This window comes from Meles meles, chromosome 19, assembly GCF_922984935.1.
Source record: "Meles meles chromosome 19, mMelMel3.1 paternal haplotype, whole genome shotgun sequence".
Taxonomy (NCBI): domain Eukaryota; kingdom Metazoa; phylum Chordata; class Mammalia; order Carnivora; family Mustelidae; genus Meles; species Meles meles.
This window is the reverse complement of record NC_060084.1, coordinates 52,398,991-52,413,532: the sequence shown is the minus strand read 5'-3', so window position 1 is coordinate 52,413,532 and position 14,542 is coordinate 52,398,991. Positions and strand designations below refer to the sequence as shown.

Genomic DNA, 14,542 nt, shown 5'->3' with positions numbered 1-14,542 from the left:
GGCCCTACCGGAGCCGGTTCCTCAGCGTGTTCAGCTCCCGGTTCATGGACTCCGAGGCCTCTGTGACATCCTCCAGCTCATGCTGCAGCCTCCGGCGGACTGACTGAGCCCGGGATGCCTCCTCCTCGGCCTCCTCCAGCTGCCGCTTCAGCTGCTTCACCCGAAGGTTGCCCTTCTCCAGCTTGGTGGGAGCAGAGGACGGGGTTGCATCTCTGGGCCACTCCCTTGGGCCCCCAGAATCCCATCCATCCTGCCCCCTGCCCCATATCCTGTGCCTTGCCTTCTGTTCATGCTTCGTTCTAGATCCTCTTGCCAGCCTCCACCCCAGCTGCAAACGTGAGGCTGTCCCCTACTTGGCCTCAGGGGGGTCTTTCTATGCCGAGCTGACCCCAACTCTCCTCTGCTCAAAGCCCTCCCATGGCTTCCCATTGGCACTGAGACAAAGTGCCAGCCCCTCAGTCTGGCATTCCAGGTCCTGCAGGGTCTTCTTCCCATAAACCCATTGGGAGACCATCTTCACCAAGACCCTCCCCAAACCCTGCCATCTCTGTCTCTGGGGAGGAGACACACATTAACTGCCTCCCACCAACCCCTCTGGCCTCATTTCTTATCACTCAGCTTTCCCTCCCCATTCTTTTCTCCAGCCACACTGCTCTGCTTTTTGCTCTAAACTCACCAGACTTATTTCCACAGCCCAGGCCCTTTGCGCCTGCTGTCTCCCCGCCTGGCTCTTTCTCTCCTTTCAGTTCTCAATTCATATGTCACCTCCTTAGAGAGGCCTTCCTGACCCCACCCCCTCACCCCCAATCTAGGGAGTATTCCTTAATCCTCCACCTCTCCTTTTCTCTTCATTCTCTTGTTCCTCCATAGCCCCTGTCACAATCTGTCCTCATCTTTCCTTGTTTATAGGTTTGTGTCTTCCTTTCCTTATGCTACAGATGTGAGCTCCATGAACGGGGGACTTTCTCTGTTTTGTTCACAGCCACATCTCCAATGCCAAATACAGTGGTGGGTGCTGGATAATTATAGGATGCAGGGCAAATAAGCGGCAGCTGAGCTTTTAAGGTCACAGTGATGCTGTCTAGAGTCAGAGTGTCCCAGGATCTGATGCAGGTTCTGTCTCTACTAACTGTTTGACTTTGGTATAAACTGTGTCCCCTTTTGAAGTTTCCATTCTCCCACCTGTGCATTGGGGCTGGTAAGAAAATGCAAACGTGTTTTTGTTTTTTGGTTTTTTTAACCACGTGGCACAGTACTTGGGGCACACCTGCTGCTCAATAAATAAATAAGAGCAGAGAGACTCTGCCGTCGGAGTCCTGGGGTTTGAACCCAGACACCATCTCTTATGAGCTAAGTAATTTGAACAAGTTATTTCACCTCTCTCTGCCTCATTTTTATCACCCGAATAAGAGGAAAAAGGATAGTACTTGCCTTGTAGGGTTCTGATAAGAACTGAATGTACTACACCTAATGTCTTTTGCACAGTTCCTAACCCATAGTAGGCATTCTGTAAACATTACATATTGTGGTTTTAGCCCTGGCCTAGCTTCTGGGTAGAGTTTCAGTTCTTCCTTCTCCCTGGCTATCTCAGCTCCCCACCAGGACCTGTCCTCAATCCCACAATGGACAGATCACAAAGTCACCGATACCAGCTCTCCACTGATGCACCAAGCCCCAGGATGGTGGTCACACGTGGCCTCTTGCGATGGGAACTCACTGCATCCAGACAGCATGGGCTATGTCTCTGTTAGTGGAGACCATCCCCCCCACTGCTCCCCAGAGACATCAGCAGCTCACCTGGTCCCGGAGCTGGTCGGCCACCCTCCGCTCCTCCTCCACCTGGAGCACCACCTCCTTCAGGCGCTTCTCGGCCCTGCGCACCAGCTTGCCAGAGAGGATGCGCTCCCTGGAGAGGGGTGTGAAGGAGACAATGAGGAGAGGGGCTCATGCAGCTTCTGTCCCCTCAGCCTTGTCCAGGGGCTGCTGTCCTGTTTTTGGAGTGGTCTCTTCCCTCTTTCCCACCCCCAGTGGCTCCCACAGTTTACACAGGCCAGACATGGCTCCCAGGCTCCTGACTGCATGGCATCTAGTTCTTGACTTGTACCAAGGTGCTCAATGTTCCTGAAAGTGGCTCATGTCGACACCAGTTCCCGTACTCCACTGTGCACCCCAGTCCTCCTCTCAGGGAACTGCCTCATTGAGCGCCCGTCCCCAGGTCAGATCTAGGGCATTATCTTTGCCCCTTTCCTCCTTGCCACATGCCCAGCCTGTCCTGGTGTCCCCTGGACTCTGTCCTGTCCCCTCTTCTGTCCTCCAGCCTGAGCCCCCACCTCAAGGCTGTGCTCTCCCACCTGACCTGGACTGTCCCTTCTCTCTCAACTCCCTTTTCCATTGCCCACAGTGTGTGGGGGACACTCTGGAACCCCAGAGCATCCCCATCAGCCACCCTGGCTGCTTCTTCCCTCTCACACACATGCTTCCCCTGGACAAGCTCATCTGCAGCCCAGGTCTTCACACCCATCAACAGCACGGTGTCTGCTAAATCTGTCTCCTGGGCTCCAGTCAGATCGGCCCCCAGCCTCGGCCATCCACCAGACCCCACATACCCCACAGACCCTTCATATTCCCAGCAAGGCTCAGTGCCTTATCCTCAACTGGCTCCTTCTCCCCTGTGCTCCCCCTAGATCTGCAGATCAGACACCAGAGCCATCCCCACCTCCTGCCCCCTCAAAGCCATTCCCTCTCTTCTCCCAAATTTCCCCATCCATGACCCTGGCTCCTCTGTCCTCTCCTGCAAGGACCATCACACCCGGGGTGAAGTCCATGTGATGGGCCCCTAGCGATGGGTGGTGCTCGGCAGCCTCAGATGGGTTGAGAGGCAGACATGGGGCTAGGGGAGTGGGAGGGCTCAAACTGTGGAAAGGGATGCGGTGGGGGAGGCTCCTTCAACTGCAGATCCCCCAGCCACTCCTTGCTCCCAGGGTGACTTTGAGAAGGTCATTAACATCCTCTGAGCCTCAGTTTCTCCAACTGTATAATGGGGGAGGGAAGAGAGCTCAAACCGGTTATCTATCTGCCTCTGGAAGGCCTCCCCAGGGACCCCAAACTACAACTCCCATGAGCCCCTGGGCCCTTGGCTGGGCCCTGGGATGACAACACCTTCTCCCATGACCCTCTGGGGCTGGTTCCCATTGCCTATCCTTGAGACCTCATGTTTATCATACTCCCCAATGAACTCAATTTGTTTCCCCAATATTCCCCCAGTCACTGGGACTTAATCGCTAACATTGTCCTCTTCTCCCTACACCCACAACAGCCTATCAGCCCCCAGCTCCATCCCTTCTGCCTCTTACTCTCCCTTTTTCATCCCATCATGTCTATCCTCACTCTCTAGCCTCAGCTTCGGCCTCATCTCCTGCCACCATCACCCAGCCTCCTCTCTAGCCTCCCAGCTCCCGGTCTCTGTCCTCCAGTCTGCTCCCAACTTGATCCCCAGGAGGACTTTTTACACCGAGCACTGACCCTACCCCCACCGGCTCACATGATATCCATGGCTTTCCATCTTCCCAAGACAGAGTGCTTCAGCCTGACATTCAAGGCACTTGCCTCACATCCCTCTCCTGAGTCACGGGCTCTCAGGACCAGTCACCCTCCTCCAAACACCCTCATGTTTCCCATACGTGTCCCCAAGGCTGCTGCTCTGCCTAGGACAGAAATGGCCTCAATTCTCACCTCTTCCTCTACCCACAGCCTTTGCAATAGGATTTTGCAGCTTCTTGCACCAAGAGACAGAATCTATTTCACCACTCCCTTAAATCTGAGCTGGCGACACGACTTGCTTTAGTGACAGGAGGATGCAGCAGAAGTGACATGGTATCAGTTCCAAGTCTAGGCCCCAAGAAACCTTTAACACTTTCCCTCACCCTTGGAACCTGGACTCTGCCATGTGAACAATCCTGGGTCAGTCTGCAGCAGGGATGAGTGAGCCTCACTGTCCCAGGCAAGGCATTAAGCAAATGGGAGCCCAGCCAAGATCAGCATTCATCTAGCTGACTCAGGTACAGACGCATGAATGAAGCTCCCACCCTCAGCTCAGCAGAACCTATCAGCCAGCCAAAGACTCAGGAGCAGTAAGAAATGGGTGTTGTTTTAAGCCACTAAAGTTTAGGCTTGTTTGTTATGCAACTAGAGCTAACTGCTACATTACTGTTTGAAGATTTATTTACTTTAGAGAGAGACTGTGTGGGAGCAGGGAGGAGCAGAGGGAGAGTGTGGAGTCCAACACAGGGCTCGATCCTATGACTCTGAGACCATGACCTGAGCCAAAGCCAAAGGTCAGATGCTCGGTTGACTGAGCCATCCAAGTGCCCCTACATTACTGTTTAAATCTTATTCTTAGTGGGAGTACAGTTACTTGTAGCCCCACGTATCGTAAATAATAGAGGAAATCAGCAATCATTAATATTATGACATCTTTAGGATGTTTCTAAACCAGGGGCTTGTAACATAGCTCCCCTTCATCTCCCTGATCAGAAGGTGGGGACCACCCTCCAGCTGTGCCCCCCTCTCCCACATACCTGCTCTCCTGCTCCAGCTGTTCCTCAGCCTGGGCCAGCTTAGACTCAAGGGCCGCAATGATCATCTTCTGGCGGGCCCGGGCCCCAGCGTCTTCCTCACCTAGGCGCCCCCGGAGCTCCTGCATCTGCCGCTCCAGCTGCTGTCGTCCGCTCTCCGCCTTGGCTGAGAAACTTCGCTCAGCTGACAGCTCTGTAGTGAGCGATTCCACCTATAGCAGTGGGAAAAGCAGAACCATCATGGGAGAGCCTCAGAGGGGAAATGGTAGGTAAATTCAGGCACCTCCCACAATGAAGTGAGTTGACAAAGGTTAAGTGTGTAGCACAGAGCCTGGGACAAACTAGATACTCAATAAACAGCAGCATGTATTTTCCCTGATTGTCTTAGTAGCCAACAACAGTGCCAGCCCGGGTTTTCACCTTTCCGATAGCTTTCTGCTGTATTTCAATAAGTCCGCAGGACTATCACAAACTTGTTTAAATGCTATAAATTCTACCTCTGACTGTGAATGAGTCCATTCAAAGGGTTATCACACTTCTGTTTGCACTGGGATCATGTGGGGAGCTTAAGAAAAAGATGCAGGGACGGCCTGGGTGGCTCAGTTGGTTAAGCGGCTGCCTTCGGCTCAGGTCATGATCTCAGTGTCCTGGGATCGAGTCCCACATCGGGTTCCTTGCTTAGCAGGGAGCTAGCTTCTCCCTCTGCCTCTGCCTGCCACTCTGCCTGCCTGTGCTCACTCTCTGACAAATAAATAAATAAAATCGTTTAAAAAATAAAAAATAAAAGAAAAAGATGCAGACTGCAGGGTTCTTCCCCCCAGAAATTCTGCTTCCGGCTGATCCGGTGCTGGGCGGCAGAGGAGTGTCCATGAATCTGCATTTTCAACAAGCACCTCAGGTGGTTCCAATATGGGTGATGTGCAGGGTCATTTTAAGAAATGCCAGCTCGGGGTGCCTGGGTGGCTCAGTCACTTAAGCGTCTGCTTTCCGCTCAGGTCATGATCTGCGAGTCCTGGGATCAGCCCCCCATGGGAATTCCTGCTCAGCAGAAAGCCTGCTTCTCTTTCTCTCTCCCTCAGCCCCTCCCCACTGCTCATTCTCTCTCTCTCAAATAAATAAATAAAATCTTAAAACAAAATGCCAGCTCAACAAACAGCAGCTACTACATTGAGAATGTGTAAACACACCCCTAATAATAGTTCCTGTTGATTTATTCAGCTCGTACTCCGACTGAGGTCCTCGCCGAGGCTAAGGAAGTGAGTCAGGTTCAGGCTGATTCATACTTTATTTCACTGGGCTCTCACAGGAACACATCGACACAGTGATTAGCATATGCTCTTCTTTTTTTTTTTTTTTAACTTTTTATTGGAAAATGAAACTGTAATACAGAAAGTCAGAAACTGATCAAGTCCACAACATCAGACGTCGAAAGGCAAACACCCAGGTGAAGAAATAGAACGGTGCCGTTTCACAAGGCCCTGCACCTGACCACCCCAATGCCAACCCCTCCATTCCCCACCAAACAGCACACTGTCCTCATTGTCACGGTCATCACTTTTTTTTTTTTTTTTTAGATTTTATTTATTTATTTGTCAGAGAGAGAGACAGAGAGCAAGCACAGGCAGACAGAGTGGCAGGCAGAGGCAGAGGGAGAAGCAGGCTCCCTGCCGAGCAAGGAATGGTCATCACTTCTTTGATCCTCTTCCGAGTTTTATCCCTCCAAGATGAAGGCATAGATCCTACAGTTGAATCTTGCCCATTTAAAACTTTGGTCTATGTTTCTTTTAAAAAACAGTATGAATACACTTTCTTTATTTTTTAAGCAGGCTCCATCCCCAGCGTGGAGCTTGAACTCACAACCCTGAGATCAAGACCTGAGCCGAGATCAAGAGTCAGACGTCTACCCAGCTGAGTCACCCAGTGCCTCTAAGTTGCCGCTGTTTTTACCTGGTTCGGGGGACTTTGTTACAGGTGCCCTAGGAAACGAATATAGTGACTAATGAGTAGTGGAAGAAAATCACTGAACTCATGGATTTAAACAGACTGGATCGATTTAAAGCAGTTGTGATTATTATCCTTTTAGAAGCTCTAACTGCTGCATTTGGGGCCAACAGGAGCCTCTCCTGGTTGACGTCTAGGTGCTTTTTGATGTAAATATGCCAGCTCCTGGAGCACCTGGGTTGCTCAGTTGGTTAAGTGTCTGCTTTCGGCTCAGGTCATGATCTCAGAGTCCTGGGATTAAGTCCTGCATCAGGCTGTTTGCTCAGCAGGGAGTCTACTTCTCCTTCTGCCTCTGCTGCTCCCCCTGCTTGTACTCTCCGACCCCATTCAAATAAATAAATAAAATCTTAAAAAAAAAAATGTATGCTAGCTCCCTCGATAACTGGTATGTTATGGACTGAATGCTCGTGTTGCTGCAAAATTCCTACACCGAAGTCCTAACCCACAATGTGATCTTGTGAAATGTGGTGGGATCTTGTTATGGGGCCTTTGGGAGGCAGTTAGGGTTCGATGAGGCCCCGACGGTGGGACCCCCATGATGGCATCTATGCCCTTATAAGGAGCCTCAAGAGAGAGCTCTCCCCACATATGGTGGCTGCCTCCAAGCCAACAGATGAGACCTCAGAATAAAATCTAGTTCATTGGCACCTTGATCTTAGACTCCCAGCCTCCAGAACTGTGAGCGATAACTGTCTGTTGTGTGAGCCCCCTGCCGATGCCGTGGTATTTTGTCACGGCAGCCTGAGCAGACTAAGGTGAGGTATGACCAGAATGCCCCAGTCTCCTCTTGTTTGTTTCCTGTTTCAGATCTGGAATCAGCTATTTCCTAAGAAGCTACAGTCTCATTTAGTGGGACTTGGCATTTCTGGATGGCAAACTTGGGTACCAGGGATGCTCACGGCTACTGGACCAGTTACTGTTCTCAGGCCTTTTGAGGAGACAGAGATAGGATGGCTCTCTACAAAATACCTCACAAGTTCACATGAACATGCCCAAGTCCAATTCAGAACGACGGAGTTTTGTTTGATTTTAATTAAGCCTCTCCTCGTGACCCACCTACATTTAGGTGCTTATGCGCTTACGGACACAGGCAGCAGCAGAACGTGAAGATGCTGCCTTTACTCATTGACTTTGTCCCACATTGCACACGTGATGGCCTCAGAAACACGACGTGAATACTGTCCTTACCAATAGAATTACTCAATCTAGTAATACATGGTTTTTGTTTTTTTTTAAACATATTTGTCCATTCTCTTAATTTAAAAATAATTGCACTACACACAACTGAGCAGACAGCTGTTACCTTTCTTATTCCTTTTTGGCCCTCACTGAGTCTTAGAACAATGAGCAAACTGGCCTCTCATTACGCCCTCGCGCTGGTGTCTCTCTAACGATTCCGATCACCCGGACCTGGCTCTCAGAGGCGGTATGCCTCAGAACTCACAGGGCTTCTTAAAACAGATTGCTGGGCCCTCTGGCATTCCTCACTCACTCGGGCTTGGCCGAGACCCAAGAACTTCCATTTCCAGCAAGTTCTCAGGTGACGCTGATGCTGCCAGTCTTGAGGCCACTTTGAGGACCGCCAGTCTCATAGATTCCTCAAGAATCACTTGTGGGAACATGGCTGCTGAGCTTCTGCATGCTAACATCTCCTCTGTGTCCTTTATACTTGGAAGGAAGTCTTGCTGGGTGCAAGATCCATGGCTTGTGTCTTACGCTGAGAATCTTAACTATATCTTCCATTTTCTTGCAGCACGAAATCTTGCTCTCGAAAATCTGACAACAATCGAATTTTCTTTTCCTCATAGATCACAGGCATTTTTTCCTAGATGGCTAAGGATACCTCCCTGCCCCCTGCCCTTATTTGTGCAATAGTTTTACCAGCATCTGTCTTGGTATCAGTTTTTAAAAAAATATATTTTATTTATTTGAGAAAGAGAGTGAGAGAGAGAGAGAGAGAGAAGCAGCAGGGGCAGAGGGAGAGGGAGAATCAGACTCCCTGTTGAATAGGGAGCCTGATGTGGGGTCTGATCTTAGGACTCTGGGATGATGATCTGAGCCAAATGCAGATGCTTAACTGACTGAGCCACCCAGGCACCCCTTGGTATCAGTTTTGATAGGTCAGTATCTTTGGATACATGGTGTGCTCTTCCAGTATGTAGCTTCCAACTGTAGTATTTCAGGAAAGTTCTTGTGTCATGCTCTCAGGTTATTTGCTCTTTCCTCCTCCTGGGGCCGTCTTCTTTGGGAACTCCCATTACCATATGTTGGATCTTCTTTGCCTGTCTTCAATATTTGCTATTTTCTTGTAACTCCCTTTTTGCGTCTTTTAAAGTTTCATTTTGATTTTTTTTAAACATTTGTTTATTTACTTCAGAGAGAGAAGTGGGGAGGGGCAGAAAGAGAGGGAGAGAGAGTCCCGAGGAGACTCCATAATGAATGCAGAGCCTAATGTGGGACTTGATCCCAGGACCCTGAGATCATGACCTGAGCTGAAGTCAGATGCTTAACCAACCGAGTCACCCAGGTGCTCTGCCCCCATCTTGATTTTTTTTAAGACTTATTTACTGTACTTTATTTTAAATTTTTCAAAGATTTTATTTATTTATTTGATAGAGACACACTAAGAGAGGGAACACAAGCAGGGGGAGTGGGAGAGGGAGAAGGAGGCTTCCTGCCAAGCAGGGAGCCTGATGCAGGGCTCAATCCCAGGACCCCTGGGATCATGACCTGAGCTGAAGGCAGACGCTTAATGACTGAGCCAGTCAGGTGCCCCGAAGGACTTATTTACTGTACTTTAGAGAGAGAGAGCACACATATGTGCACACATGTGAACAGGGGGTAGGGGCAGAGGGAGAGAAGCAAACTCCCTGCCGAGTAGGGATCCAACTAAGGGGTTCAATCCCAGGAACACAAGATCATAACCTGAGCTAAAACCAAGAGTCAGACACTTAACTGACTGAGCCACCCAGGTACACTGCCCCCTCCCCCATCCCATTTTGATTTTTTAAAGAGGTCCTCCTTTCCACTAACAGCCAAGGATGCAGGTTGGGTTAAGTGCCCTTCACTAGAGCATGTATTGGGTTATTTACCTCATTTCTAATGAGCACCCAGCACTGTTTTAGATCCAAAGATAGAACAGTGATCGCAATTAAGACAGAAGCCCTACTCTTAAAATGCTTACTTTTTTTTTTTTTTTAAATAGCCTCCACACCCAGCATGGAGCCAACGTGGGGCTTGAACTCACCACCCCGAGATCAAGACTGAGTCAAGATCAAGAGTCAGATGCTTAACCAACTGAGCCACTCAGGCGCCCCTCAAGGTGCTTATATTCTGGTGGGGAGCTGGATAGCAGAAAAACAGGTAAATACATAATATAGTTCCAGGCAGCAGTAAGTGATATAAAAGAGATTAAAGGAGAGAGAATGGAGGAGAATTGTGGAAGAGAAGCTGGCCGTTTCACACAGGGTGGTCAGGGAAGGCTCTTATGAGGGAATGAGACATGGGATGGTCTCGGAAAAGAGCTCTCTCCCAGGAGGTGGGAACGGCAAGTGCAAAGGCTCTGAGGTAGGAATAAACCTCGCAGAGTCAAGAAATAGTGAGGAGGCTGGTGTGGCTGGAGCAGAGTCAACCAGGGATAAAGAAGGATTAGAGATAAGGTCTGAGTTAGCCGAGGAGCAGAGTGTGGGGCCTTGTATATGACTGGGCTTTCACTCTGAGTGAACTCATCCTGGAGTATGACTGCCTCTCCTACTGGTCTAGGTGCTCCCCAAGGGCTGAGCTAGGGTCTTAACACTTCTCTGCATCCCCATCGGGATCAGGGCATGGTTCCTGAGAGGGCTCAAAATGTGTCTTTAAAAATTAATGAGGGCACCTGGCTGGCTCAGTCAGTCCAGTGTGGATTCTTGATTTTGGCTCAGGTCATGATCTCAGGGTTGTGGGATCAACCCCACAATGGGCATGGAGCCTGCTTGAGATTTTCTCTCTCTCTCCCTCTGCCCCTTCTCACTGTCCCCTGCCTCATACACATGGTCTCTCTCCCAAATACAAAATAAATTAATGAAATAGTGGAGACAGCTCCACTATTTCCAAAGGCCTCTCTTTGGAAATCCCATCCCTCCACTGCCTGCCTGGCAAACTCTTAACTTCCTTCAAGATCTTTTAAGATATCTCCTCCATCAGGAAGTCTTCCCTGATAGCCCCCAACCTCCAGGCTGGATCAGTAGTCTCCTCTAGGTTCTCACAGCGTCTTGTGCTGCCTTAACTTTCATTTATATTTCTGTATGGGGATAGTCTGTCTCCTCCATCAGACTAGGATGTCTTTAAAGGCAGAGACCTGGAATGATCCATTACCAGGTCCCCAGCACCACCCAGCATAGGACCTGAGCCTCCAGAAGTTTCAGACAGTGTTTATAAATAAATATACAAATGAAAATATGCTTGTCTCTGTCTGTCTAGCTCCTACTTATGCCTTAAAACCCCAGCCAAATGTTCCTTCTCCCACATACATTTTTACGATTCTTGGAGCAAGTTCTCTCCCTCCTTCCCCCATTCTCTCTCCATCTCTGTCCATCTGCTGGGCCCAAGATCCTTCTATTATCACACATGCCACTCCACCCATAGGCACTGTAGTTCCATGTCTATGTTCCTAGAGAATTTTGCAGGACAGAGAACCCACATCATTCATCTCTGGATCCAGCCCTAGAGAAGCCTCAGAAATACAACTGAATGAATGCATCAATGCCTATCCCCTCCTTGAGAACTCCTATTCAACCATTACAACCCAACCCAGACACTCCCTTCTGCTTTAGCTGTTGAATAAGAGGGCTGAAGGTTACAGGCCCAGGTCAGTGGGGTCCCAGGCGGTCCGGGGGACACGCGGCAGTGCTCACCTGCAGGAGCAGCTTGCGGTAGCGGTCATTGAGCAGCTCTGAGTTGCTCTGCTCCTCCTCTAGCTCCTCCTCCATTTGCCCCAAGCGCCCCTCCAGCTGACGCTTCTCTTCCAGAATGGCTGCCCTAAGGAGAACGGGAACAGGGAAGGTGAGAGGGTGCGAAGGCCAGGGAGGGTGCCCTGCCCCATTTTGTGATGGGCCACTCACTTGCTAAGGCTGCCATTGGCCAACTCATCTGCCATCTCGTCCCGCTCCTGCTGGATTTGCCGCCGGGCACGATCTGAGGCGGCTAGTTCCTGTGATGACAGAGGGGGTAGTGGTCAGCAGTGGCAGGGTGACACTACTTGGGCACCGGCCTCCTTGCGCCTCACACCTCAAGTCTCTTGGCCTGGTCTTCAGTGCACATGAGCACGCCATCCGTGGGCAACCTTGGAATGAACTTCAATCTACAGGCAGACGTCTCCTGAATCTGTCTCTGGAGCCCCTGACTCATGTCCATTCCCAAGACCCTCCCCCTCGGGTACGGCACACTGAGCTCAGCATCTCCTTTCCAACCTGCTCCTCCAGCCACCTCGCCATGTCACAGGGCCCCCAAGGTCTCTCCTTACCTCTTCTGCCTCCTTACAGTCCTGTCCATGTTGACCCTTTATTTTCTCTGCCTTGTCTCCTCCCTGCACCCCCATGGCCCTAGCTCAGGCCTTGTGCTCTCTCCCCAGCCTTCCTGACTCCAATTTCTCCCACCCAGAACCATCCCCAGGCTCCCTAGTAGTGCCCTCAAGCCTAGTCTTTGGCCCGGCCCCCTCTGCCTCTAATCCCCAGCGGCCCGGCCCCCTCGTATCCCCTGGGCCCCGGCCATCCTCTGCCTCCAATCCCCGCCCACCCCACGTCCAGAGCCACGCCCGTCCTGGCAATACCTCCTGCAGCCGCAGCACCTCCGCCTCCAGCGCTTTGAGGCGCTTCTCACTCTCCCGGTTCTGGCCAAAGATTTCCTCCCGGGAAGTGCGCGACTCTTCCACTTCCCGCCACAGCTCCTTCATCTGGGCCTGGGTGGAACGAAGCGAGTGAGCGGGCGCAGGCTGGCCGTGACCCACCAGGAGCCCCCTACCCTCACCTCAGCCCTGCGGGACCTCAAGCAAAGCTCCGCAACCAGCCCCAGGCCCTTGCTCTGTGACCTAGGACCAACATCCCCAAGCTCCCTGGCCTTGGCTAACTCCCATTTAAAAAAAGTAACACCTTAAAATTAAAATAAGCATGAAATGGGTGTAGTATTTAGCCTCTGCCGTAACCATAATACTAATGCTGGCGCACACGTACTGAACCTCTAACCTGGCCAGCCTCTGTTATATACACGTACCGACTCCCTTAATCCCCACAGCTCCAGCTGGTGGGGACTGGCTCCCTCCCCAGTGTAGATGTGGAGCATCCGAGGCAGAGAGGCTCGGCAACAAGCCAAGTGTGGTAAATGGCAGAGTCAGGACTTGAACCCAGGCCACCTGGCCCCAGGGTTTCCCTCCTAGTCACTTTGCTATGCGGCCCCACCGCTGAGTGTATAAAGGTGCCAGGGTAAGATTTCTCAGCGACTCTTAAACAGAAATAAAACACAAACCTGACGTCCACCACCGTTAACAAAAACTCTGTAGAGGGGAGAGTGAGGACAGCACCAGGCTTGGTACTACCAGCAGGACAATTAGCATCGCTGTTATTAATATTATTACTTGCTCCATAATAATAGCTTTTCAGGGCAGGCACGTTCTCTATTCTCTCTCAGGGATGACGCAGTGGGGAATTTTTACGTTTTGGAGAGGGATCTTTCTATCCCGACGCTGCCCTAGGGGAGATACTCCAAGGACATGTGTTGTTTTACATTTTCTAGCGGCCAGATTAGAAAGATGAAAAGAAATGGGTCAAAGTAGTTTGAACGCTCTATTTTTTTTTTTAAGATTTTATTTATTTATTTGACAGAGAGAGAGAGAGAGAGATCACAAGTAGGCAGAGAGGCAGGCAGAGAGAGAGGAGGAAGCAGGCTCCCTGCAGAGCAGAGAGCCCGATGCGGGGCTCGATCCCAGGACCCTGAGATCATGACCTGAGCTGAAGGCAGCGGCTTAATCCACTGAGCCACCCAGGCGCCCCGAACGCTCTATTTTTATTTAGCCAATATCCAAAATATTATTATTTCTATTTATAATCACTGTAAAAATTATTGAGATATTATACCTTTTTTTTTTTTTTTTTTTTTTTTTGTACTAAGTCTTCAGAATCCAGCAGGTATTTTGGATTTCAGTCCCACCACATCACACCCAACAGCCTCATGGGGCTGGCACCCACTGTACCGGACAGCCCAGTTCTATACTTTTTTTAAAATTAGACTTTACACGGACACATCATTATCATTAAAAATTTTTTCCTCAAGTAATTTCTACTCCCAACTGGGGCTTGAACTTACGACCCTGAGATCAAGGATCCCATGCTCCACCGACTGCGCCATCCAGGCACTCCCACCGCCCCACCAATTTTTTTTTTTTTTCAACCACTAGATATAACTTTTGTATTAGGGGAGGAACCCTAAGGCATTTCCATTTCAAAAGGTTAAACAGAATGAAGAAATTGGACTTCAAAGCTAAGGATTTTAAGTAACGTCAATAAAAAATATAAAAAGAAGCAAATGAGTCTTTGACACGTGTATGTCTATAAAGCGGCAGCTCGGGCGCCCTCCCCCGCCCCGCCCCCCCCTTAAGCCCCACCCCTACCTGCATCTTGCGGAGCTGCTTCCCGGCCTCCTCTTTGCCCTGCTGGGCGGCCGCGTTCTGGGCTCTCAAGTCCTCCAGCTCCGCCTCCAGCTTCTTGCGGGCGGTCACGGCCAGGATGCGCTGCTTGCGTTCCTCGTCCCGCTCCACCTCTGCATCCCTCAGCTGCGGAGAGGTCGGGAGGGGCAGGCTTAGGGGACCGGAGGCCCAGGCTAGGGAAGTAGACGTCCACCCGCCAGCCCCTGTCCAGGCCACCAGCACCATTCCACCTGCCCTCTTGCTTCTCTACGCTCCAAACGGATCCCAGCTCTGGGATTTTCCCTCTCCCCCT

General features: G+C 50.6%; 1 protein-coding gene across 2 annotated transcripts in view; it reads right to left on the bottom strand.

Moving 5' to 3' along the window:
• The window catches only part of MYH14 (myosin heavy chain 14), a 97,534-nt gene that overhangs the window by 4,678 nt on the left and 78,314 nt on the right, over positions 1-14,542 (bottom strand). For both annotated transcript variants that reach the window (XM_045988200.1, XM_045988201.1), the window contains exons 35-41: positions 14,215-14,376; positions 12,382-12,510; positions 11,675-11,763; positions 11,468-11,591; positions 4,578-4,786; positions 1,798-1,906; positions 9-181 (exon numbers count right to left, since the gene is read on the bottom strand). In XM_045988200.1, coding sequence (XP_045844156.1) covers positions 9-181; positions 1,798-1,906; positions 4,578-4,786; positions 11,468-11,591; positions 11,675-11,763; positions 12,382-12,510; positions 14,215-14,376 — 995 coding nt within the window. The remainder of the gene's footprint in view (positions 1-8; positions 182-1,797; positions 1,907-4,577; positions 4,787-11,467; positions 11,592-11,674; positions 11,764-12,381; positions 12,511-14,214; positions 14,377-14,542) is intronic.